At 38.2% G+C, this 23,803-nt stretch overlaps 5 protein-coding genes across 5 annotated transcripts; 2 read left to right on the top strand and 3 right to left on the bottom strand.

Moving 5' to 3' along the window:
* Nucleotides 1–659: 659 nt before the first annotated feature.
* On the top strand, nt 660–6,801 carry dpr20 (defective proboscis extension response 20). The gene is made up of 7 exons (XM_017138690.3): nt 660–1,278; nt 3,319–3,790; nt 4,244–4,358; nt 4,869–5,112; nt 5,170–5,347; nt 5,890–6,026; nt 6,086–6,801. Exons 1-7 carry the CDS (start codon nt 930–932, stop codon nt 6,208–6,210), a joined length of 1,620 nt encoding a protein of 539 aa, XP_016994179.3. The 5' UTR covers nt 660–929; the 3' UTR covers nt 6,211–6,801.
* A 398-nt stretch (nt 6,802–7,199) lies between these two features.
* On the bottom strand, nt 7,200–8,401 carry Dci (Dodecenoyl-CoA delta-isomerase). Its single transcript, XM_017138661.3, has 3 exons — nt 8,002–8,401; nt 7,775–7,894; nt 7,200–7,715 (listed from the first exon to the last, which is right to left on the bottom strand). The coding sequence occupies exons 1-3, from the start codon at nt 8,272–8,274 to the stop codon at nt 7,320–7,322; spliced, it is 789 nt and encodes a 262-aa protein (XP_016994150.2). The 5' UTR covers nt 8,275–8,401; the 3' UTR covers nt 7,200–7,319.
* Nucleotides 8,402–9,376: 975 nt separating this feature from the next.
* Nucleotides 9,377–18,141, bottom strand: Cep290 (Centrosomal protein 290kDa). The gene is made up of 14 exons (XM_017138692.3): nt 17,676–18,141; nt 17,443–17,616; nt 16,787–17,194; nt 15,770–16,356; nt 15,220–15,458; nt 14,217–15,151; nt 14,017–14,149; nt 13,526–13,679; nt 12,779–13,468; nt 11,862–12,515; nt 11,514–11,646; nt 10,465–11,456; nt 9,685–10,015; nt 9,377–9,623 (listed from the first exon to the last, which is right to left on the bottom strand). Exons 1-14 carry the CDS (start codon nt 18,009–18,011, stop codon nt 9,432–9,434), a joined length of 5,958 nt encoding a protein of 1,985 aa, XP_016994181.3. The 5' UTR covers nt 18,012–18,141; the 3' UTR covers nt 9,377–9,431.
* A 1,166-nt stretch (nt 18,142–19,307) lies between these two features.
* Gr61a (Gustatory receptor 61a) lies at nt 19,308–21,408 on the bottom strand. Its single transcript, XM_017138664.3, has 8 exons — nt 21,264–21,408; nt 20,859–21,050; nt 20,608–20,802; nt 20,388–20,554; nt 20,126–20,248; nt 19,912–20,066; nt 19,499–19,751; nt 19,308–19,441 (listed from the first exon to the last, which is right to left on the bottom strand). Exons 1-8 carry the CDS (start codon nt 21,406–21,408, stop codon nt 19,361–19,363), a joined length of 1,311 nt encoding a protein of 436 aa, XP_016994153.3. The 3' UTR covers nt 19,308–19,360.
* A 669-nt stretch (nt 21,409–22,077) lies between these two features.
* On the top strand, nt 22,078–23,396 carry JMJD5 (Jumonji domain containing 5). The gene is made up of 2 exons (XM_017138684.3): nt 22,078–22,378; nt 22,430–23,396. The coding sequence occupies exons 1-2, from the start codon at nt 22,106–22,108 to the stop codon at nt 23,345–23,347; spliced, it is 1,191 nt and encodes a 396-aa protein (XP_016994173.3). The 5' UTR covers nt 22,078–22,105; the 3' UTR covers nt 23,348–23,396.
* The last annotated feature ends 407 nt before the right edge of the window (nt 23,397–23,803 follow it).

Genomic DNA, 23,803 nt, shown 5'->3' with positions numbered 1-23,803 from the left:
ATATAAAAATTATTATTTTGTTCTTAATTTTTTTTCTTTTTTGTGGCTGATTAAAAAAGAATATTTTTAACTGCCATATTTTCGGAATGTGGTGTTGAGTTTTCTATGGCTTATTCTCTCGAACTGCTTTGCACTGCTTTATGACTGCTTGAAACTGCCTTTTCCGAAGGCAAACCGCCCACACAAAACCAACACCCCTGCAACTCCGAAAGGTGAACCCTTAAAAAAAACGTAAACACACCTCAGAGGGGTAAAAACTGGACGAAACAAGGACATGCGCAGATTTTTGCGTTAAGAGAGCATCCTGTGGGCAGCCGACGAGCAGGACGAACAGGACATTAACAACAATTGGGACCCAGTTCCTTAACCAGTCACTGGCGAAGTCTTCAATCGCGTAGACGTTCTTCGCAAAGAACCGGATGCCGAGTATTACCGATTCCCGATTTCGAACCAAATCGGTAACGTCGTCGATTTTGTACGTGATGCAGTTGAAACCGTCCCTGCGATTTGCCATCGTTATCTGAAGAATGCAAGAGGATTAGGGGACTGGGACTCCGAATGCCAAATGCCAATTCCTTCGAAACCAACTTCAGATCGAAATCCCTGTGTCCTCGTTCCGTTCAAAAGTGCATGCTATATTATATATTCCATCGGGTGTGTCAGTGAGTCCTCGAAAACTATGTGAATTCCGAATGTATATTACATCCTAACGATCGTTCCTAGAGCTAATCAATAAGGATATCCCTGCTTTATGTGAATTAATCAAGTTGATATTTACGTGACTCCCGAAACGGAACGAAAAACAAATGGCCAAAGTGCGTGAGACGCCATAGGTGACCCGAAAACGAAAAAAAGGTGACCCCGAAAAAGAAAAAAAAATCGAATCCAATGCAGTTTGTTAGAGCCAAACGACTACGCCAGATTGCAAAATGCGTTTGAATGAACCAGCTGCAAAAACGCGACCCAGAACTCAGAAATCAACGACTGAAGCCACCAGGTTCTCATCATCATCATCTTGGGGTGACCTTCACCTCGAATGCGGTTCCGCTTACAATCTGATCAGGCTGCTCCTCCTCATCACAACGATCATGGGCGGTGGATTTGTGCAGGCCAAGACGATTTACGATACGGTTAACAGCAGGATTCAGTCCTTGGATCCTTTGGTGCAACTGGAACTCAAGGAAACATCAAAAGTTCCCCTGCAAACTACGACGGCTGCCACGCCCACTGGCTACGACCACGCCCACAACCAGGTGTCCACGTTACGGAGTAGTTACGGTAGGCAAATTGCTAAATTGCTAGCTTGCTAACTTTGCAAATGCGGTTAATGCATAATTATATAATTGCTTTTCAATTATCCTGCCGACTCAATTGCTCGGCAGCCATTGTAGTTAGTTAAAATACGTCTCGCAATTTCACATATCCTTGATTTCACCACTTGATGGGACACCTCTCTTAGGCACTGCAATTTATGTTCGTTTCAAAAAGGAGGTCAGCATTATTGGGGGAATTTAAATTCAAAGGAAGGGGTTTACTTCCAAAAAATATTTAAATTACATTTTTCTAGTATTAAAATTTACAATTGTTGAGTTGTATTTAAATCCAGGGGAAGGGGTTGTTACTAAAACATATTTAAATTATATTTTTGTAGGATTAATATTTAAAATCTTTGTGGGTAATTAAATCCTGCGGAAGGGGTTAGTACTAGAAAACCTTTAAATTATATTTTTCTCGTATTACAACTTAAAATTGTTGAGGGTATGTATGTTCAAAAGAAAGGGTTTACTACCAAAAATCTTTCAAATTGTGTTATTTTAGGGGCAATTCACATCAGTTTAATAACTTATTGGAGCATGAACAAATAGTTTTCTTTGAATATTTTCTAGGCTTTAATTTACGCAATCTTATTATTTCTGAACATTAATTCCCTATAATTACATCGCATCTTAAATTTAAAGCTAGGATTCATTTCATTTTTATAAATTGATCAAAAAATTGTTTCAGCAATTGGGTAAATACTTTATTTTTCTGATTAGCAAAGTAAAATTTATTTTATAGGTGTACTCTTTAATTATTTGGATGCAATTGTGAGAGTGACATTTATGCAAAGAAACATTCAGTAATTCGAAAATAAATTCAAAAAATTTTAAAATTCAAACTTATTTTTTTAATTTTTTCTTTAAACGAATTGTAAAATGTAAATTGCATAATTTCTATCTGAAATTAGATTGTTTTAGTTTATACTTCGGTGATTTTCTTATTTATTGTATTTAAATACTAACTGGCTAAAAATGGTTGTTAGGGTACCATACAATTTATCATCTCGTCTTCCGTTTATATAAAATTTATTTACCATAAAATATATTTGGAATGTTTAACTATTATTTATTTAATTGAAACTTCAGTACTTTTCCCTTAACTGAAAATTTTAAATGAATGATTGATTCACATCCAAATTATTCAAAGCTAAAATCATAAATTAGATTTGCAAGACATGGAATTTAGCTTTGCTAAATATCAATACATCCATACAGATGACTGCCAAAATATTTCTCTGTTGACTTTGGAGAAGCAAACTAAACATTTGCTTAATCCCAGGAGGTTGCAGTGTATTCGCAACGAACAAACAAACTCCCCCACACACATATCGGCCAACTTGGCATTAGCATATAGATATACAGATGTGTTCAAAATTATAGGAGTAACTTAATATATTAGTTTAATTTATATTTGATTATTTCAAGTTTTAATTAGCATTTCATGGATATATAGTGTTAAAAATCACTGTTGGATATCAGTGTTAAATAGTGTTAGATATCAGTGAATGTATGAAATTAAGCAAATTATAATGAGTGAGCTTTTATAATTAGTTTACATATTTATCCATGGAATAAAGTCATAAAAATAAAAAAAATTTAAAAAAATGTTGGGGAGCTCCTAAAACTTGGGTACTCCATTTTTCAAAATAAAAACTAAAACATGTAAGAGGTTAAGGATTTTTCTCATTATGGTTTATTTATTTAAAAAAGCATTCATTTAAATTTTTAAAGATTTAAAACCTTTTTCATTATTTTTGAGTAGTTGAAACCGGATGAGAATATTTTAGATGGATATATTGCAAATTTTAATTTAAAAGAAAATATGAATTAGGCTTTATAAGTATCTTTATATTCCCGTTACTATTATTCTGAACTCAGCTGTAAACACACTTGAGTGGTTGAGCCATGTCATCAATTCTCAACTTTCGCCCACATCCCGTCTGTCTCTTATACCAAAATCAAAACCCCATTTCGAATGAAATCGATAACTTATTTTCAGAGGACTCCGATTCGGATGATGACGATGGTGTGGATGCGGACTACGTCATTCCCGAGGGTCAGACATCCACGGAGGCGATCCTGGAGCAGGATAGCCATGTCAAAAGTCAGGATCTGGAGTCGTTATCCCTGCAGGCGGCAGGATCGGGCACAGCTTCTCCAAAGACAAGTTCCGATCCCTTCGGTTCTGGTCACAAGAAGAACGCCTCCTTCCAGCAGATTGGCAGCCAGAATGTAAACGCCTTAGTGCCGGCCACAGTGGCCACCACTTCATCCGGCAGCTCCTCCTCCGCCTCCTTGGCCACGCCCACTGAGCCGACGAGGAACCGGAGCACCGGCCACGTTCGCAACTCCGCCGTCAAGGTGGACAGCAAGCATCCACTGTCCAAGGGTCAGAAAACGGATGCCCCCATGCTGAACTACATCTTCGACACGTTCTCATCGGCCAACAAGCACCACCATCACGATCAGAGGTGAGTTGGAGGAGCCATAGGGATTAGAAAATGTATATCTCTACGACAAAAAAATATAGAATATTATGTGATAATGACTGGACAGTTATGTATATATTTTCAAAAATGTTAAAACTTTAAAAATATTTTTAAAAGTAGGTATTATAAAAACTCTATTAAATTCATCGTTAGTTTTCTTCGAAATATTTATGGAACAATTTTTGATAAAATTATAATATACAAATTAATAGAGACTGGTTGAATTATTTTCTTTATTAAAAATTCATTTTGTTCGTATTCTGGTAATCAATTTCTAGCAAGGCTGGGATTTAAATATATACGAATAGAATTTTTTAACCAGAAATATATCAAAATAACATTTCTTCACCACTTTAATCAATTTGAAGATTATTATTTTTCATAAAAAAGTTATAATGATCATAATATTTTTTAAATATTTTCTTACCTGAACAGATATGGTCCCCACTTCGAGGATGTGCAGCGGGTTGGGCAGGCCACCAATCTCACCGTGCAGGCGGGCTCCAGCATCCACCTAAACTGCAGGATCTCACTGCTGCAGGATAAGACTGTAAGTTTGGTTTTATATCGAAAAGAATGTAATTGAATTTAAATAAAATACAATTATCTAAATTTTATCTTTTGTTTTACCTTAATATGAATTAATTATTTTAGACCCAATAATAATTTCATCTGAATAAATAGGTTTCTTTTTCTTTGCCATTATTTAAACAACTTTATTGTTAGTAAATGGTAAAACTGTAAAAATACTTTTAAATCTGCTATAAATCCTTGTTATTCTTGTTTGACAGGAAAAAATTAATATTTTATTTAAACCATTTACATTTTATAAAAGGGAATATAAAAAGTATCTACTTGACTTGTAGGTTTACTTACCTAAATTATTATAGAAATACTTTCGATTATTTTTGCCCAAAAAATGTTGTGGGAAATTGTATTACTCATACGCACTGTTGCCTTTGATCAGAAATTATTATTTTGGCACGCACCAAGGTTTATTCACACTAAAAGTAAATTAAAATAATTAATTAATAATTAAATTAATATCTCCAAAAATCAGGTCTCTTGGGTGCGCCACAATACGCAGGATGAGGGCAATGGCAATAGCAATGGCAATGCCCTGGACCTGCTGACAGTGGGCATGCACACGTACACGGGTGATAAGCGATACAAAATGGAGTTCCAGTACCCCAACAACTGGCGACTGAAGATAACCAACGTGAAGAAGGACGACGAGGCCATTTACGAGTGCCAGATCTCAACTCATCCGCCCCGCGTCATTCAAATTAACCTGCACGTAAATGGTGGGCATTTAAATCTAGAATTCCCTAAAGAAAAACTTCATAAAAATGCTTTTATAGCTCCAAAAGTAATGATAGTGGACGAGGTGGGGGATCCGCTCCAGGAGAAGTACTACGAGATAGACTCCACCCTGCAGCTGTCCTGTGTGGTGAGAAATGTGGCCATGACCAGTTCTGTGGTCTTTTGGAAGCACATCGACAACATCCTCAACTATGACGTAACTCGCGGGGGAGTGAGGTGAGTGGGTGCCGATTGCGGGAAACAAAAAAACAGTAATCATTAAAGCATTACGTCTTTATTTCGTATTTTTTAAATTTATTCATACTAATTTACCGATAAATCAAATGGGTTTTTAATGTATAATCCCAAAGGTCACCTTTTTAGAATTTCCCAAAAACTTTAAAAAGGGTTTAAGTAACTAAAATTATCAACAATTGATTTAAAAATTCAAGACAACTATTTATATTATCAAGTCTAATTACAACTTTCTTAAATTCTATCAGGTTTGGCCCACTTTTGCTTCAAACCGTTTTATAAAAAATCTTTAACAAAATTAAGAAAATAAAAATATTTAATTTGTTTGTGGATTAGTGATTTTTGAAAACATTTGATAATGTAATTTTATGTAAGGGTCACATCTCCGCCAAACATTTTTCTGAAATTTAAAGTTAATATCAGGAAGTCTATTTATATTGAATATCAAAACCTTTTTGCAATCTATAAACGTGTAACTGGTCACCACCATTCTAGTATCTTTGTAATTTCTTGAAATCTTTTAGCGTCAAAACGGAACTGATGGAGGATGGAGCCAACTCGACGCTCTCGATAGCGAAGATCAGTAAAACGGATTCGGGGAACTACACCTGCTCCATCAGCGAGTTCCAGAACTTTACCATAGTTGTGCACATTCTAAATGGTGGGTAGAGTATAACCCATTATATTTTAACCCTTAGATGATCTATTATCTCCTTTCAGGCGAAAGTTTTGCGGAACTGCATCATGGTGGAGCGGGTGCGATCCAAATTACGTGGTGGAATCTGGTGATGATACATTTAATGGCACTCCTTGTGCTAAATAGTCTAAGGGGGGAGTTTAGCTAAGGTAGCTTAATGGGGGAGTAAAGAAATTGAGACAACATCGTTTTTCCTGTAGCACTTTTTGTTGATTAATTGTAAAGATTCTCTGAATTGGTTAGGGCAGTTATTAGAAATAACTTAAAACAAACAGAAAAAAACGCAGCCTAAGTTTAACTGGCTATTATAGATATGTTTCTACGTCTATCATCAATTTGTACATGAGCAGGCACGCCTAGGGTTAAGTTAGGGTTAAGCTCGGGTGTATTTGAAAATAGATAAAAGAGAAAAGAGAGAGAGGCCAACGAATTTCCCCTAGAAGAATGTCACGGGGTCAGAGTTTATGGCCTGGCCCAGATCTAGTTGATACAGGAATGTAAAGCATAGTGTAATCTAAGTCACTACCAGTTCATTATCACCAGCTTTTGCAGCAAGGATAAGGATACGATGATCTCCTGTGGGAACTACTCAATGTTGAACTAATATAAAGTGCAATACGGTCATATACATATTATATACATACACACAAACCAACACACGAACGGAAGCATCGGTCAAATGGTATGTTAATAAACGAATATTCGTATGTATGCAATAATAAAGTGAACTATAAATGAATGCCAAGTGAATTTTGAATTTAAAGTGAGCGGGAAAAATCGATAAGCGGTGCCGATATATCGAAGTGAACTTCACAGGGTTGCCGGATAGGGAAATTTACATGGGATCTAATTTTTAAATTAAATATATAATTTTAAAATATAATAAAATGTTTTTTGTATTTATGGTATAATGTAATATAAAACCGTATTTTCACTTGTTTTTTTTATATTATTACTATTATTTTAACCGCAAGTGTTTTATGCCCAACAATTATTCTTGAATTGGTTTTAATCAGCACTCCCAAACAAGTTCAACCAGATTAGCCTAAGGCACCCAGTGCAAAATACACCCATAATACCTTTAATCTTATCTCCTTTTGTTTGGAAGTATGTTCTATAAAAATAATCATAAGTACATAGCTTTTGGGGTATTATAATCGCAAGCATTTCTTTTTTTATAAAAATAAACAAACATAGGTCAGCATGAAAACAAGCCACTGAGACATCGGTGAGATAGTAGTGGAACCTTAAAAATATTTACAACTTGGCCTTGGCTTTACGGCTGGCAAAGTCCATGATGGCCTGGAAAAATTCGGGATGTTGGAACTGCTGAAGTAGTTGCTTACACTCCGATTCGTTGGCCTTGATGAGATTCTCCACGAATCCCTCCTTGATGAGGCGTTTTCCTTGCAAAAGGGAGTTGGTTGGTAATTCAGAATACTGACGCAATTTAGGCCAAATCACAGAATCCAGTTCGCTTGCCTTAAAGATGCGTGAAACAAAGTTGAACTGATAGGCCTCCTGGGCACTCAGGGGCTCGTTGAGGAGCAGAGTTTCAGAGGCCTTGGAGCGACCCAAAATCAGGGGCAGCATATAGGAGGAACCACCCTCCGGCACTAGACCCAATTTGGTAAAGGGAGTGTAGAAGTAGGCCTAGAATGGTATTAAATATTAAAATATAAATATAAATAATTAATAAATTTAAAACTCACCGTTTCGGAGCACCAGGCCACATCACACAAACCCACTATGGTGGCTCCAATTCCAATAGCGGGTCCATTTACCAGGGAAAATACTATCTTCTTGCAGTTGACGAAACTCAGAACCATGGCCTAAAATTTAAAAAAGAAAATTTAGAAATAATACAAACATATCGCATAGATAAAAATACAAAAATCGTTTTTATCGATCAATAAAATCGATAAAATCGATATCCCACCTTAAAAGTCGCATTGGACTGTTTGAAGAAGGCGTCGATATCATCGGACTGGGAGGATTGAGATAAATCATTTCCGGCCGTGAAGATATCGCCGACTCCAGTAAAAACCACCAGGTTAACTCCCTCATCGTCGTTGACCTCGGTCAGCACCCGGGTCATCTCCTGGTAGGTGAACCTGTTGATGCAGTTCTTCTTCTTCGGATTGTTGAATTTCACCACGAGCAGCTTGCCTTGCTGCTCCACAAGCAGCTGCTGGTATCCTTGGTACGACATTTTGATGGAAGTGTTCCGGGCGGAATGAATAGCAAAGTCCAATTAGTGGATCTTTTCACTCTGATTGCCGGTGTTTATTGTTGTTAAATCCATCCGATTACTTGGGGCATTGGGGGTACTCCCTCGAATTATAATTGATAAGCCTGAAGATGGGCGATAGTTGGTGGAGCGTTCACTGTGATTGGAAGTAACAACTTGGAAAATATTTCGAAAATGTTTTCCCTTAAGTTAAAATTAAAATTAATATTTTTAAGCTATAAGCATTTTACTTTATTTTAATTATTTAAAAGTTATCAGTAAATGGCATATTTAAACGAATTCATTAAAGCATTTCAAATATTACCAAGAAAACCACATTTTTATACCCTTGTAGAGGGTATTATAATTTCAGTCAGATGTTTGCAACGCAGTGAAGGAGACGTTTCCGACCACATAAAGTATATATATTCTTGATCAGCACCAATAGCCGAGTCTATCTAGCCATGTCCGTCTGTCCGTCTGTCCGTCTGTCCGTTTCTATGCGAACTAGTCTCTCAGTTTTAAAGCTATCGCGATGAAACTTTCCCGAAGGTCTTCTTTCTATTGCAGGTAGTACATATGTCGGAGCCAGCCGGATCGGACCACTATATCTGAAGGCTCCCAAACAAATATAAGAAAATTCATTGTAACTTTGTAGGAAGTAGGCGTTTTGATTCTTGACTACTTAAAAACAAAATTGAAATAAATCAAAACGCTGAATCTGGAATCCCTGGAACTGCACCGAGTGAGTATTCTTTTATCTACAAGGGTATATAAGCTTCGGCTGGCCGAAGGTAGCTTCCTTTCTTGTTAGTTTTAGTTTTGAACTGTCAGATAGTTATACAAAATGAAAAAGTTTCAAAATTAATGTATTACGCTTTCTTGATTTTAAAACCTTTTGTGAGTACGTTATATTTGTTTAAAGTGCATTTTTAGATAAGTTATATTTTTTAAAAATAAATAAAATAGCTAATAAATGGAAATCACGGTAATCTTTATTTTCCTTTATCGATATAGTCCCACCCCGATCTGGCAACTCTTAAATGTGGGCGCCTAATTCAAAACACTGCCAAAAGTGAAAAAAACGTTAGTTTTATTTTTCCTTTGCTGTACAACATTCATCTTATGAGAAATACTGGTTATTCGCTAATTTCATCGATCACGGGCACGTTTTGCAGTTCGGAGCACTTTCGTTTCCACAGGGCGAGCTGTTCCCTCAAAACTTTTTCCTTGGCGGCAGCACGGGTCAAAAGGACCTTAGCTTTCTGCAGGAGTTGCGTCTTCTTCACCAGTTGCTCCTTGATGAACTTGAGCTCTTCGTTGGCAGCGTCCTGTTTAAGGTTTACATATTATAATAATGGAAAAATAAATAATATTTTAAATAGTACCAACCTTACTACGACCACCGCATTGGCTGCACTTGGTTCGCTTTTGCAGCTCCTGCTGCAAAGCGCTAATCTTCTCCAGCAATTCTCCATTCTGCTGCTGTAATCGCGTCGCCTCTGGCGGAGTGGAATCCGTGGAGCTCCTAGACTCCGTGGAACGTCGACCATCCTTGAGGAACTTATTCTCCGATCGCAATTTCTCTACGAGATTTCGCAGCGACAGGATCGTCTGTTCCGCCGATTGGCCCTGATTTGTGTTCACTTTGAGGCCACTGCACTTGCACAACTCGCGACGCGATTCATTGCGGGCCATCTCCTCTTTCAGGGCTAGAATATAACTGAAAAAGTTGCTTCTATAAGTCTCAGTAAATATTTAAATTATAAATGATATTTAAATGATAGTAAAAAAAAAATCTCGAAGAAAAAAAGATTGTTGCTAATAAAAAGATTATGTTAAATGAAATTCATATTATTTCTGAAGAATTCGCGTTTTGCGTTTGGGATTCATAGGCATTCTGCCTTTTTTATAAAGTGTAAATTTAATTTTTCATAATTCCTAAAGAATTCACCTAATTTTTGTAAATGTAAGTTTTAGAATAAAATGTTTTATAAATCAAAAAATTATCATCTGTTGAAAAAGGACAAATTATGAATCAATAAATCAATAGTCCAAAAATGTTCCTAAAGAATTCGCGTTATTTTTGTAAATTTTAGATTACAATTTTCAATATCTCTATAAATAGAGAAGAATAGAAGTTCCTATTCCCAAAACCCAATATCTACTCACTCCTCCAAGTGTTTGATCCTCTTCTGCAGCCGATCGCTGCTGTCTCCCTGCCTTAAAAGATCCGAGTCGAGTTGCAGCTGCAGGTTCCTGGCCTCCAGTCGGATATTCTGGGCCTCGATGGCCTGACTTCTTTCCTGCAGCTTCTCCAACTCAGTAGTCAAAGCATTACTACCCCTGCCCTCCAGTTCCATGGCGATGATCTTGCGCTGCTGCAGTTCTATGCGGGATTTGAGGGCCTCTATGAGGTCGACCTGACTCTGATCGAAAATCTGGGTACGATGATGGGCGGGAGAACTGCACTCGCTGCTGGGACCCGTGTAAGTTTCGGGACTCTCCGAAGGCGATGGGGTGAACTTGTTGACGCCCACATGCTGGAGATTCGGACAGGATGGAGTGCGACAGCATTTGAGGGGATTTGAACCCGAACCCGAGCTGTTCGAAGGACCATTTCTTCCCAACTTAGACTCCATAATTTGCTTATCCTTTTCCAAACGGGCAATCGTGGTTCGAGCTGCCTGAAGAAGAGCTCTCGTTTTGTCCAATGCCAACTCGGTTTCTTCCAATCTCGCCTTGGTTTTCTCCGCCTGCTGTTGGTATCTCTTCTGCTTTTCCCACAACTGAACTTCATTGGCACTCCTCGTCCGCTTGGCCTCCAAAAGGGTCTGCTGTCTCTGCAGTTGACCACGTGCCTCATCCAAATCCGCTTCCAACTGCTGGATTCTTTTCTGCTGATTCTCATTCTTAACCCGGGCATTCAGTTCCGTCTTTATAGAGACCACCGGTCGTTTGAGCAACTGCTGACGTAGCGATTGACTGAGATCCCTGGCTTGTTTCTCCCTTTGGGTTACATTGGTCAACTGGCGACGCAGTGCCTCCATTTGGGTGTGATAGATCTTGTTGGTGGCTTCCGTGCGATTGAGATCGGCAGCCAGTTTGGCTATCTGGTCCTCCGAGAAGTTGGAAGTGTCTTTGATATAGCGCTGCTGGTCGTCCTAAGGGATTAGAAAATAATTTAACATAGAGAAATATAAAGGAATAGTAATACTTACATGGAAGTTTTTAAGGGTGTCCATCAGATCCTTGATATGCCTATCTTTTTCGTCTAGAAAAACGCGTAACTGATCCAATTCCGGACTTGCATGGCTCTCGACGGATTTCTCACGCTCCTGACAGAGTTTTAACCTGGTTTAAAAATAAGATATTTTGAAGTATTATGAAAAAAACCCTAATCCTAAAGAATTCGCGTTTAGTATGTAGTCTTCATTAAACCTCACTTTCTAGTTTAACCTGTGTTATCATCTTCATTAAAGCTTACTATTCTTTTAAAAAATCTACTTCCTCTTTAAATTAATCCTAAAGAATTCGCGTTCTGTATTAAAATGTTCAATAAAACTCACTTTTCTTTAAGTATATCCACTTCCTCTTCTCTAGTTCTCAGATTCTTTTCACTGTACTCCAGTTTGTCCTTCAAATCCTTGATTTGCTTGTGCAGAGTGGGCACTTCCTTGAGCTCCTCCGTATCCTGTTTTTCCTTCTCACCTTCGGGCTCTTGAGTTACTAAATCCCCTGTAGCCACCGCTTGAACTTCAACCTCTTCTGGTGGTCTCTCCACCGAACTGCTTTCAAATAGTTCCTCGATCTTCTCATCTGTTAACTCATTCACGGAGTTTTCAGAACTCGAACTGGAACTCGATTCCGATGAAGGGGTACGTTCCAAAACAGCCTTGGGTTTCTGATCCAACTTCCCCTTGAGCTCCTGAATCTCCGCATCCTTGGTCTTGATATTGAAGTTCAGGTTATTCACTGTGGCTCTCAGGGATTCGTTTTCAGCTGCCTGTTTGCTGATGGCCTGCTGATTTTGATCCCGTTCTGTTTGTAGGAGATCCTGGTACTTCTGGATGGACTGATCCTTCTCAAGGAGCAGGGAGTGGAATGAGAGAATGGTCTTCTCAACAACTCCACTGTGGGGACTCTCGGATTCGCGGCTCTCCGATCGGGAAGCCTCCAACTGCTTGCCAAGGACCTCGATGCGCTGATTGGCTTCATGGAGGCTGTTAAATATTAAGGTTTTATATTAATTTTTATTTAATTAAAAATTATCAAAAAAAAAAAAATTCTACAAAAATGGGACTTTGGATTTGCCCCACCCTTCCTTATTATTTTGTACATTTTGTCAGATTCTTAAATTCTCATCATAATTATAATCATGGTATCATAATTAGAGATCTTGGATATTAAAATATAAAAAGAAAGATCTTCATATCCAAATGAATATAAAATATAAAATAAATATCGTTATCAAATATTTTTTTACCTTTCTTGCATTTTCTGTAGCTCCTCGCGGGAATCCCTCCTGCTGTCCTCCACTTCCTCCGCCGTTTGAACAGATTGATTCCGCTGGTTAAGAATACTATTAGTTTGGACCGCCGTCTCCGAGAGCTTCACTGAATCCTCCAGCGTTTGAGTGGCGCTATCTAGGTGAGGATGTTTTCGTAATGGAGATCCAATGGGAGAAGATTGTCTGTCTATCAACTGAGCTGCCCTCCTCATGGCTGGAATAGGAGTAGTCACAGCCTCCGTGTTGGTTTCCGCATCCATTTTGGAATGGGTTTTCGAAACTCCTTCACCGAACAAAGCTTCAATGGTGCTCCAGTGCTCCGTATCTGTGGCCTGTCGTATCCTCAGCTCACCCAATTCCCTCAGGAGCTCCTCCTGTTTGGTCTGCAGAATTTCACAACGCTGTTCCAAGAGTCTCGTTTGCGTTTCCGACCTTATCAGCTTCACCAGCTGCTGGGAACTCTCCTCTTTGGGTGATATTTTATCCTGAACCACTGCGGTTACTTCATCAATCAAAGCGGAGTGATCTTCTTGGCCCCGCTGCACTTGCTCCTCCTCCAGGCGACGTTGGAACTTTTGGTAGGCGAACACAAAGTTGGTGAGGAAGACCAGTGGCGTAAATTTGGCATATTTGTCTTTGAGCATAAACAAGGAATGCTGGAGGAATCTGTAAAATATTTTATTTAATTTTAATTTAATTTAATTTAATTAGTTTAACTTTTACTTGTGCTTAATATCGCTATTGGTGCGCTCCTGCTGGAAGTCCTTTTGCGCTTCCTTTAAGGATAACTCGCTGGTTTCCAGTTGGGATTGCAGGGAGTCCGTCTTTTGCTGTAGTTGCTCTCGCTCTGTTTCCAGGCGGGAGCACTCGGCTTTAACTGGAAAATAAAGTCGAAAAATAAGTTTTCATTATATAAAAACAAGAATTTGTCCTCCCTTTTTTTTAGACTTTGGGTACATATTTTGTAAATTCCCTTCTTAGTTAAAGTCTATGAATTATTATAAAATTTCGGTTTTTTATTTCAGATTTTTAAGTCTAACCGTTTTTGTTTTGTCTTCAACCTTTAGAAAAAAATTTAACTTTATAGTTATACTTTGTTATCTTGAACTCCTGTATAAAGGAGTATGTTGTTTTGAGACTACCCTATGACCTGTAATATTACTACTTATGTTGTGAAGAGGTTCTTAAAAAGATGTTATGAGGATTGGACTTACCACTATCCAAGTCCCTTTGCACCTTGGCCAGCATAAGTTTCTCATCGGAACTGCTTTGGAGATCGGCCACCAGATGACGCAGATTGATGTGATTATCAGTGATCTCATTGAGTAGCTTTTGCTGGGAGTGTATCTAAAAAAAAGTTAATTTAAAGAGTTAGAATATCTATAAGTAAAATATAATAAGGAGAATCTCCAACCTGTTCATTGGCTACTTGAAGCAGACCCTCTAATTGTTTGGTTTCCCTTTGCAAATCCGCCTGTGTGCTCCTCCAATTGACCAATTCTTTCTGCTGCTTTTCAAAATCCTCGGCTGTGATGTAATCCACTTGATAGTTCTCCTTGATAATACCATATTCAGCACATATTTCCGAGGGTTTTAGCTCTTCCAGCATTTTTTCCACCGCCTGACCAAGTTGCATACTCAAATGGGCATTACGTTGCTCTAGTTTTTGCTGCTCCTCAGCGGTGTATAAATTCCCGCGATTTACCTTTTCCAATTTTTCTTTACTATCCAGTAATTCTATCTTTTGGTTCTCTAGTTTCCTAGCTAGTAAAGCCTTCTCCTCTATAAAGCTTAGTTCCTGTTTTCTGGTTTCCGTCAGCAACTGATCGTAATCCCTTTTCATATAGCTATAGGAATTTCCCTGCTTTTCCAACTGCAACTCCAAGGTGATCAGTTTATCATGAAGCTCTTGATTCTGGTTCATTAGTTCACTGCCATCGGCGGACATGTGGAGACGCAGTTCCTCGTAATGCTTGCGAAGAATGGAGAGTTCTGCGAGGGCCTCGTTTTTGGGTTCCGTTTCGGGATCTGGGATGATGGGTCTTTGCAAACCCTCCGTCGCCTCAGTGGGTGAACTTGGCCTGGTGGCCGTATTAACAACGGGATCCTCTTTCACTTGATTTTCCTCTGCAATCTCTGGAACATCGCAGAGACTTTGCACTGAGGACAGTTCACCCGTTTCCGAATCACTGTAGTTCTGCTGCTGGAGCAATTGACGCAGTGCCTCCTCCCGGGCTTTCAATTCTAATAGTTGACCTTGAAGCCTCTGAGGAGTGGCCGTTCCACTGGGAAGAGCTTCGATGAGGCGACGCAAGAGATCGGAGTCTATGGTTATGTGTTCGGAGGTGGCTAAAATAATTAAGTAAAGAATTAAATGAAATATTTAATATTTATTTTCTTAAATTTAGAGAACTCACCATCATATTCCCTTAGCTTCTCCAGAATCTCATACATTCCAGATCGCAAAGTTTCATTCTCGGCCAGCACTTCATCATAGCGATTCTGCATCTCCGAGCTGGCTGCTCCATCGCCTTGGCCACGTCTTGGGGAATTCTCCAGGGGAGCACTTGGGGGCACTTCACCCACTTCGCTGGGCGCCTGCAGGGATTCATTCAAGGGCTGCGGGTTTTCCTGCTGAAGCTCCAGGAGTTTTCGCCTGAGAATAAATAGGTAATCGGTGAGTTAGGGGTAAAATAAATAAATAAATAAAAATAAAATACCGAAGAAAACAATTAAAAAGGCCTGAAATAAAAATATACTTAATATAATTATGAGCAAGCAATTATAGCAAACAAAATATATTTAAAAAAAATATCTATTAAAATATTGTAAAAATATGAAATCCCTTAAAAGGGTAATGATTTTAAATAGTTCTAAAAAATTATATTTTAACAGGGATTTTTAAACATTTTTAATTGATAGAAAAATTTGAATTTAATATTATTTCTAAAGTATAATATATCATACCTCAATTCACTTTTGTCCAACTTGAGCTGCAGACGAAGTTCCTCGGAAGTCCTCAGTTTAAGGGTCAGTCGCTCGATCTGTTTATCCTTATTCCGCTGCTTGGAATGCACATTTTTAGCCAGGATCGCCACATCATCTGGGATGTTCAGTTGACGCCTCAGCAGCTCATTTTCCTGGACCACCTCATGGAGGGAATTTAATTCCTGGATGTAGCTCCGCAGCTGCTTATCACGTGCCGCCAGCTTTTGCTCCAATCCCGAGCAGCGTCGCAAAGCTGGAACCAAACCATCCTCGTCCCTTTTGTAGGACTCCAGGGCACTGAGGGCATGCAGGGCCTGCTTGGACTTGAGGACATTGTCCTGCTCGGCGGCCTCCAGCATTTCCGAGAGCTGCTGACTCCTGGCATTCGCCGCCCGAAGTCGCTCCTCGATCATCTGACAGCAGGCACGCGGCTGCTCAGGATCCTGGGAACGTTCCTTCTCCAGACACAACTGGTTCATCACCTTCGTGGAGCTGACCATTTCCTCCGCCATCGTTTTCAGTTTCGCCTCAAGCTTCTCGATGCGCTGTTCACGGGATTCTAAAAGCTGTAAGAAAATAAGAAAACATTTTTTACGATTTTTCAATAAATATTAATATTTTTTCCAATTAAAATTTATGTTTTTAAGGTTAAATATATTTTCTATATCAAGAAATTTCTTAACCAAAATTCTTATATTTGTATAAAGATTTTAGATATGACCTTCAATTTTATTTAGGTTATAAATATGCATTTTTAATTTAAGGAAACTATAAACTAGGTTAAAATTGTATCCATAAAAATAAATTATTATAAATAAATTATAAATTAATATTTATTCCGAATTCTATTAATGTGTTTAAATACTCTTAAAATAATTGAAAAATAAGTAATATAATTGAAATCTATTTTTAAAAACATTAAACCGAGCCAAAACACAAATTTATGATTATAAAATATCTAAAAATAGTTAAAATTCTACTAAAAATCCTTCTTACATGTCTCAGTTTCACATGCTCCTCCTCCTGTTGACTCTGACTACTTGAAGAAATGGTCTGAACGGAGTGGATGCTCTTGCCCTCCAGTTGTTTCCTCAGACGTTCCACCTCCTTGTCCCGATCGTCGAGAGCCTGTCGCCAACCCAGCGACTTGGTCTCGTATTTGTCCAGGAACTGTCGCATTTCCAGCTCCTGCTTCTCACGTTCCACCTCCAGAAAGGTGACATTTCCCTCCAGTCGACTGATCTCAAGGCTTTGCTGTTGCTCCTTTTGCTTCAAGGACTTGCGCTCTTGCTCTACTTTGGTGATGTCCTGGCTTAGTTGCACCAGATTCGCCTTGATGTTCTGCAGTTCGCGTTCATGGAGGACTATGGTCTTGGATTGGGCTATGTTCTGGTTTTGAAGGGTCTAAAAGGGATAAAAGAAGTTCATATATAAGGAGTATTTCTTATTTTCATTTTATATATTTTTTGGGAATTTTTTCCTTAATAAAGGTTATAAAAATTCCATAAAATTGGAAAGAAGAGGGAGAGTTAAATAAAAAAACCGAAATTCGTTAGACTTAAGTTAAGTTAAAAAACAATTTATAAAATTGAAAAAAAAAATGTAATAAAATAATTTATGAATTTTCGAGTTCAATAATATTGTTGACTCACCTCAATTTCCTTTAGCAGCCTTTTAATGTGCTTATTCTTGGAGTCGATGTTCTGAAGCAGCTGCTCCTGTTTGTCCAACTCGGACAGAGGATCCGATGAGTCCTTGTCGCTGGTCTCCGCCTGCTGGGCGGCCTCCCTCAAGCGCAGCTCCAATTGCCGAATTTCCTCCCCTAACTAAAGAAGATTTCGGGGTTACAAATAATTATTTTCACTATATTATATCATCCTTATACCTCCTTTGATTTGTTTTTCAAGCCATCGCGTTCGTCCTCCAGTTTCTGCAGCATTCGCTTGAGCTTCTCGTTTTCGTCCTGCAGTCGCCGGTCGGAGGATAATCCTCCAGCAGTTCCAGTTCCTGCAGTTCCCACATCCTGCAGCCGCTGAACCTGCTCGCCTTTGTACTCCAAAACGGCCAAGGTGAGTTCCAGGGTTTTTCTCAAGGACTTTTTGGGCAGCTCATCGATGGACTCGGCCAATTCAAGGAGCGTTTCGTAGAGCTCCTGCTTCTGGCGCGCCGAAAAGTCGCGGAACTTGCGCAGGGATACGGTTTCTGGTATGTCCATGCTCATCCTGGTGGCTCATGGCCTCGCTCCTCGGCGGTTACTCACGTTCTGAGTGAAAATATTCCCCGATTTTCCACACAAGCTCTCCTGCTTTTTCGGTTTTTTTGTTCGTTGCCATGACAGTGGGGTCAAAACAAACTGGAAACCCGCTCAAGGGTTGCCCAGTCCGAAACGGAAACGAGGGTGCCGGTAGTGAGTGGTTCCTTTGTTTTTGCTGGCATTCTGTTTTGCTAGCTCCTTCGGCTGCGTAAAAACTTTCCTGACAGGATAATTGCCTCCCAGGCGGGCAAAGGATTCAGGTTCGGGAGATTGGGAAGAGTAGGAGCTCCTTGGACCCAACCCAAACCACCAAAAAACAAAAATGGCAATCGGTAACCAGGAAAGTGTTAATTGGCAAAGTGTCAAAGGCCGAGTCCTGAAATTGAAAAGCCATTTCGGTTTAGTGCGCCTTTTCCTGCTCCTTCGCCTGATTTTTGTTAACTTTACTTACACGGGAAAAAATGCTTAAAAATGTATTTCGTTTTTGATTTTTTTTGATAAGCTCATTTTTTTTAGAATAATTATATATATTTAATTAAAAATTTATATTATAACGGACTTTCTAAAAAAATTGTTTTTACATTTTAGCAGTAATAATATAAAATGGCTTAGTTTTATCTGTTCAATTTTTTTAGATTAAAATTCTTATTAAATTAACACTACTGTTTTTTGAGCAATTTTAAAAATGTGTCTAATAATTTAATTATTGTTCATATCTTTGAAAACATTTATGTTATAACATTAAAGATTCTTTTATACATTTTAAGATGTAAATGTTTACGAATTTACATTTTCTGTGTTCTCCATCTCTTGTCTTTGGAAACCTAACCAACTCCCTCTCCTGTTTCCAAACTCATCGAGTTGCCATCAGCATTACGTTTGTCTACATGTGTAAGAATAATTGAAACTAATGGCAAACGACTTCGGTTACCCTCCCATTTGTGGATTCGCCCTCTGTGAATGACAGCTGGGCCGAAAATTGAAATGATACTTCAAATGGCCAATTATCCGCGAAGCTTTTTGGCCATTTAAAAACCACCCGAATCGGGTGAGTTTGATGAACCCAAGCATGAACGCCCTTTAAAGTCATTTTTATATAAAATAATTTTAGCAATTAAATAAAAATAATAAAACTATACGCAATATTTTAAAAATTTAAAAATAAAGAAATACTGACACTTCAGAGTACAATCTTATCTGAAAACCATTTTATTATTCATTTTGTTTTGAGATATAAAACTGTGATTTTTGTAAATAAATATTATATTACTTTAACAGGGCTAATAAAATTAATTTAATTATTTTCATTACATTTTTTAAACGCATCGTAGACCTTTGTGACTTTTTGCATCCATTTGGAGCAGCATGAGTTCATAAGTGACCAGGGTGGCCAGCATCTAGTGAGAATAGGAAAAATATAATAGAAATTTTATACTACAACAAAATATACTTACTCCAAAGAGACTTTTCCTTGTCAAATAGTACAGACGATAACCGGACAATCCAACAAACTCGCTGGTCAGCTGATCGGCGAATCTCTGGACTTCCTGAGTCCAGTGACCACTGGGCACCAAATACAAAGATCTCAGGGGCAGAAGAGAGGCATCGTGTATTTTCGAAGCGGTCATAAAAACAAGACTTGTCCTGGCCAGCAGGAAGATCAGCGAGTACCAGAAGTACACGTAGTTTATGGGAGATCGCAGCTTGCTAAATTATTTAAAATGAAATTTTATCAGATTTATTAGGCCGGTGATATTGCAAAAAATTACTATAGTTTTGATTTCACTAAAAAGGTGTCTAAAAGTATGCAACATTTTATTTTCATTACTTACTTTTTATACTCCTAGAATTATAATGGATCACTCACGTAAAAATAGCTAGTGCCTGATTACAGATGACATAAACATTATTCGCACAGGACACGAAGACTATATTCGACATACTGGCATCTACCAAACTGGTCAACTCACACAGGCGAATGTGATCCCGGCGGATATCGTACCACAGAGCATCGGGAACATGCTAAATGGAAAAGAAGATTCCTTTAAAATATTTAAAAGTATATTTTTTGGTTATTTTACACGACCCTCCAAAGCGCCAACTCGATCGGCGAATTGCTGAAACCTCTGAGCCAACCCAATACTAGTAATCACTATAAAGATGTCCATAAAGTTCCACAGAAAGGTAAATGCTCCATTTAACCACTACAAAATGAGTTAAAACTTTAGAAAAAATATATTTTTAAAATCACCTACAAAGGTGCCTAAAAGTATGCAACCAAAATGAAGTTCCTTTAATTATAGTCTACTTTTAGACACCTTCAGAATAATTTATAATTCTTACAAATCCATAGCACACAGAGAATATGTTGTAGGGCAGCAGAAACATTATGTCCGAGAACTCTTTCTCCAAATAAAAATCAAAAGTAATCCGTGACTGGTTCGTATGGCATTGCGCAATGTGCATGCTGTAACTACAATATCCAGAGGCATAATATAACATGTGATCCCCTAAAAATAAATATTTTCAAGAAAATTATTTAACAGCAAGTATAATAACTCACCCACTGCCAGAAAACCCACGATGAGTACAACTACGTTGATCTTCCAGCGAAGGCTCCGCTTGCAACGTTTATAGGGAGGAAAAAGCATCAGGATATCCAAGGAGCTCCACGGCAACATTATGTGCGACCAGGAACGAGCGAACCCCACGAAATTTAGCCAATTGACAATGCCCACGATAAGAAAAACCAAACCAACTAATATGTTTTTTAATAATTAAGGTATAAATTGAGATAGGACTCCTTAAACTCACCCATATTCTTGGCATTTAATCCTGCTTTAAAAAGCACATTTGCACCAATTAAAGTCTTGATTCCACCGAGTAAGAGGAAAACACCAGTTACCACTAGGCCAATGCTTCTCACTTTGAACTTGACATCCTGGGGATCACGACTCAGGATATTGGATAAAGGCATAATGCCAAAGAACTGGGCCACACAAAGATCTGAAAGAATTAAAATCACATAAATAAGTGGAGTTTTCAATTTCTTTTTAAAGGTGTCCAAAAGAATGCTATACAAAATTAAAGCCATATTTGAGAGTTAATTTGATGAATTTTTTTTAAATGTACTGTAGCATACTTTTAAGTTCCTTTACAAGTTATTTAAAAATCTAAGTGATTTCTGTGGAAACCCTGTGGGGTTCTCTGTTCACTTACACGGCCTTATAGCTCTATAGAAGGTGTCTAGTTGCTCGAACTCTAATCCTCCCTGGGCACATTTCCATCGCATGCCCAAAATGGCCTTCTGTTTTTGGCGTCGCACCTTCAGCTGCTTCAGGATGTTATCCGAAGTCTTCGACATGCTGCTCGAGTCTGACCTCTAGTAATCCCCATTTTACACGGACGTGTTTCATAATTGTTGTTTACCTCGTATAGTCAGCTTAGTCCAAAACCCCTAATTAGTGGCACTTCAGTGGAGACCAGACATACCATTCGGGGGCTTTCGGAGCTCAACTCCGCCCTTGAAAAGCTTTGCACCTATTTAAATTTCGTGTCATTGCAAAAAATACGGGCGTCATGAAAGGACCTACTCGGACTTTTTTTATAAAGTAATCCCAGAACCGGAAATAAAAATTGAGGAATACAGTCATGAATTAAATATTTGTATCCTGCAATTGAAAAAGTTGGAGTTTTGAAATGACTTTTAAAGGTTCCTAAAAGTAGGCGGTAAAAACAGAACATCCTCTTTTGGAATAAATCAAAATATACTGTTGCATACTTTTTGTCTCGTTTTTGAGTATTTTGAAAACCATAGTGAAATTTCAAATTGAAAATATTTTTAAAATACAATTATTTGAAATAAAAAAATATTTGTTTAATATTATTCAATCTAGTTAAAAATTTTATGATTGTATAAATATTTTAAAAATATTTTTACTAATTCGTTAAATATCGATTAAACTACTATGTTCCTTATATCGATATATAAAAAATATAATAAATCTGGCAACTCAGAATGTAAACCAAATAGTAAACAAATAAGCGCTCTTTAAAATCTTATGGATTCTGAGTTCCTGGAGCTGACGAAACTGCTTCCCCGTTGGGTGGATATAGAAAATAAGATCCAGAATGAAGTCGAGGCACGCTATATACTCAAAAGAGCCACGGATTACATGGAGAACTTCCCATCTAGAGGAGATTCCGAGGAAGAGGAGATCAGGTACCTTATATGTGCACTGGTGGACAGAAACTGGGAGCGCATACATACAGGTCACTTTAGCAGGGTTCCTCTGATTACCAGGAAGATTTATGCCATAGGTTGTTACTTTAAGGTAGTGCTCATATATTATCAAATATATCCTAAGTAATAATTATTTTCCTAGATTTTTTTCCTGCTCCTGGAGAGCTCGAGTCCTTCCCAAAAAGAACTATGCAGTGGAACCCTGGATGAGGCCCAACTACTGGGTTGCATGGATGACTATACAGAACTGAAAGCCGGCTTGATGGATTACCTGGATAAAGGAAGTCCAGAGGATTCCGAAACCCTGCCCATTTTGAAGCCATTAAAACGAATAACCTGCACCTGTGATATACAGCAAATAGAAGCTCCCAGCTTAGAAGAGTTCCAAGCCAAATGCTTTCAGGCAGGACAACCCGCACTCCTGCTAAACACCATCCAACATTGGCCTGCTCTGGAAAAGTGGCTGGATCTCAATTACCTTCTCCAAGTGGCCGGAAATCGCACGGTGCCCATCGAAATAGGTTCCAACTATGCCAGCGATGAGTGGTCACAGCAGCTGGTGAAGATCCGCGACTTCTTAAGAAGGCAATTTGGAAGGAATAATAGTAAGGACATTGAGTACCTCGCCCAGCACGAACTCTTCTCGCAGATTCCAGCTCTCAAAGGAGACATCTGCATTCCCGACTACTGTTCCATTAGCAAAGACGATCCCCCGGGAGCTGTGGACATAAAAGCCTGGCTGGGACCAGCTGGAACCATTTCACCTATGCACTACGATCCCAAGCATAATTTACTGTGTCAGGTCTTTGGTTCTAAAAGGATTATACTAGCTGCTCCCGAAGATACCGAGTATCTGTATCCCCACGAAAGCGAGTTCTTAGGAAATACCTCACAAATAGATGCCTCTAAACTTGATTTGGAAACATATTCTCTAGTGGAAAAGGTAAAGTTCTATGAGTTACTCCTTCAACCTGGTGACTGTTTGTACATGCCCCCAAAATGGTGGCACTATGTGAGATCTGAGGCACCTAGCTTTTCTGTAAGCTTCTGGTGGGAGTAGTAATTTAATACATTTTTATAAGAACTGTTTGTGATTAAAGTTTTGAAAAAATAAAAACTATTAATAAGTCGTTTTTCCAAAGAAATATTACATTTTCAAAGACATTAGTTCACTTTCTATTAAAAAATATTAAAACAGATTAAATTTGTAAGTAAATCATTCCAAAGGGTTTACTAAATAATATTTTAAGGCGTTGCATTTTTAGCCCCTAACTTTAATCAAAATTAAAGCGTTTGAGTGCTTTGTTTGTTTTCCATATCAAAACCCTATGACAAAGTCTACAAATTAGCATATACCAAAACTCTTTAGAAAGTCCTAGATAATGCTAGTATAATACCCATAGATTTTCCTAATAATTCTTATTGTTTCACATAATTTAATTTAATTTCTTGGTAATTATCAATGAATCAAGTGAAATATTGCACTGTGAATCCCCAAATATAATTCTTCCGATTA

This window comes from Drosophila takahashii, chromosome 3L, assembly GCF_030179915.1.
Source record: "Drosophila takahashii strain IR98-3 E-12201 chromosome 3L, DtakHiC1v2, whole genome shotgun sequence".
Lineage (NCBI taxonomy): Eukaryota > Metazoa > Arthropoda > Insecta > Diptera > Drosophilidae > Drosophila > Drosophila takahashii.
This window is presented reverse-complemented; position numbering and strand designations above follow the sequence as displayed.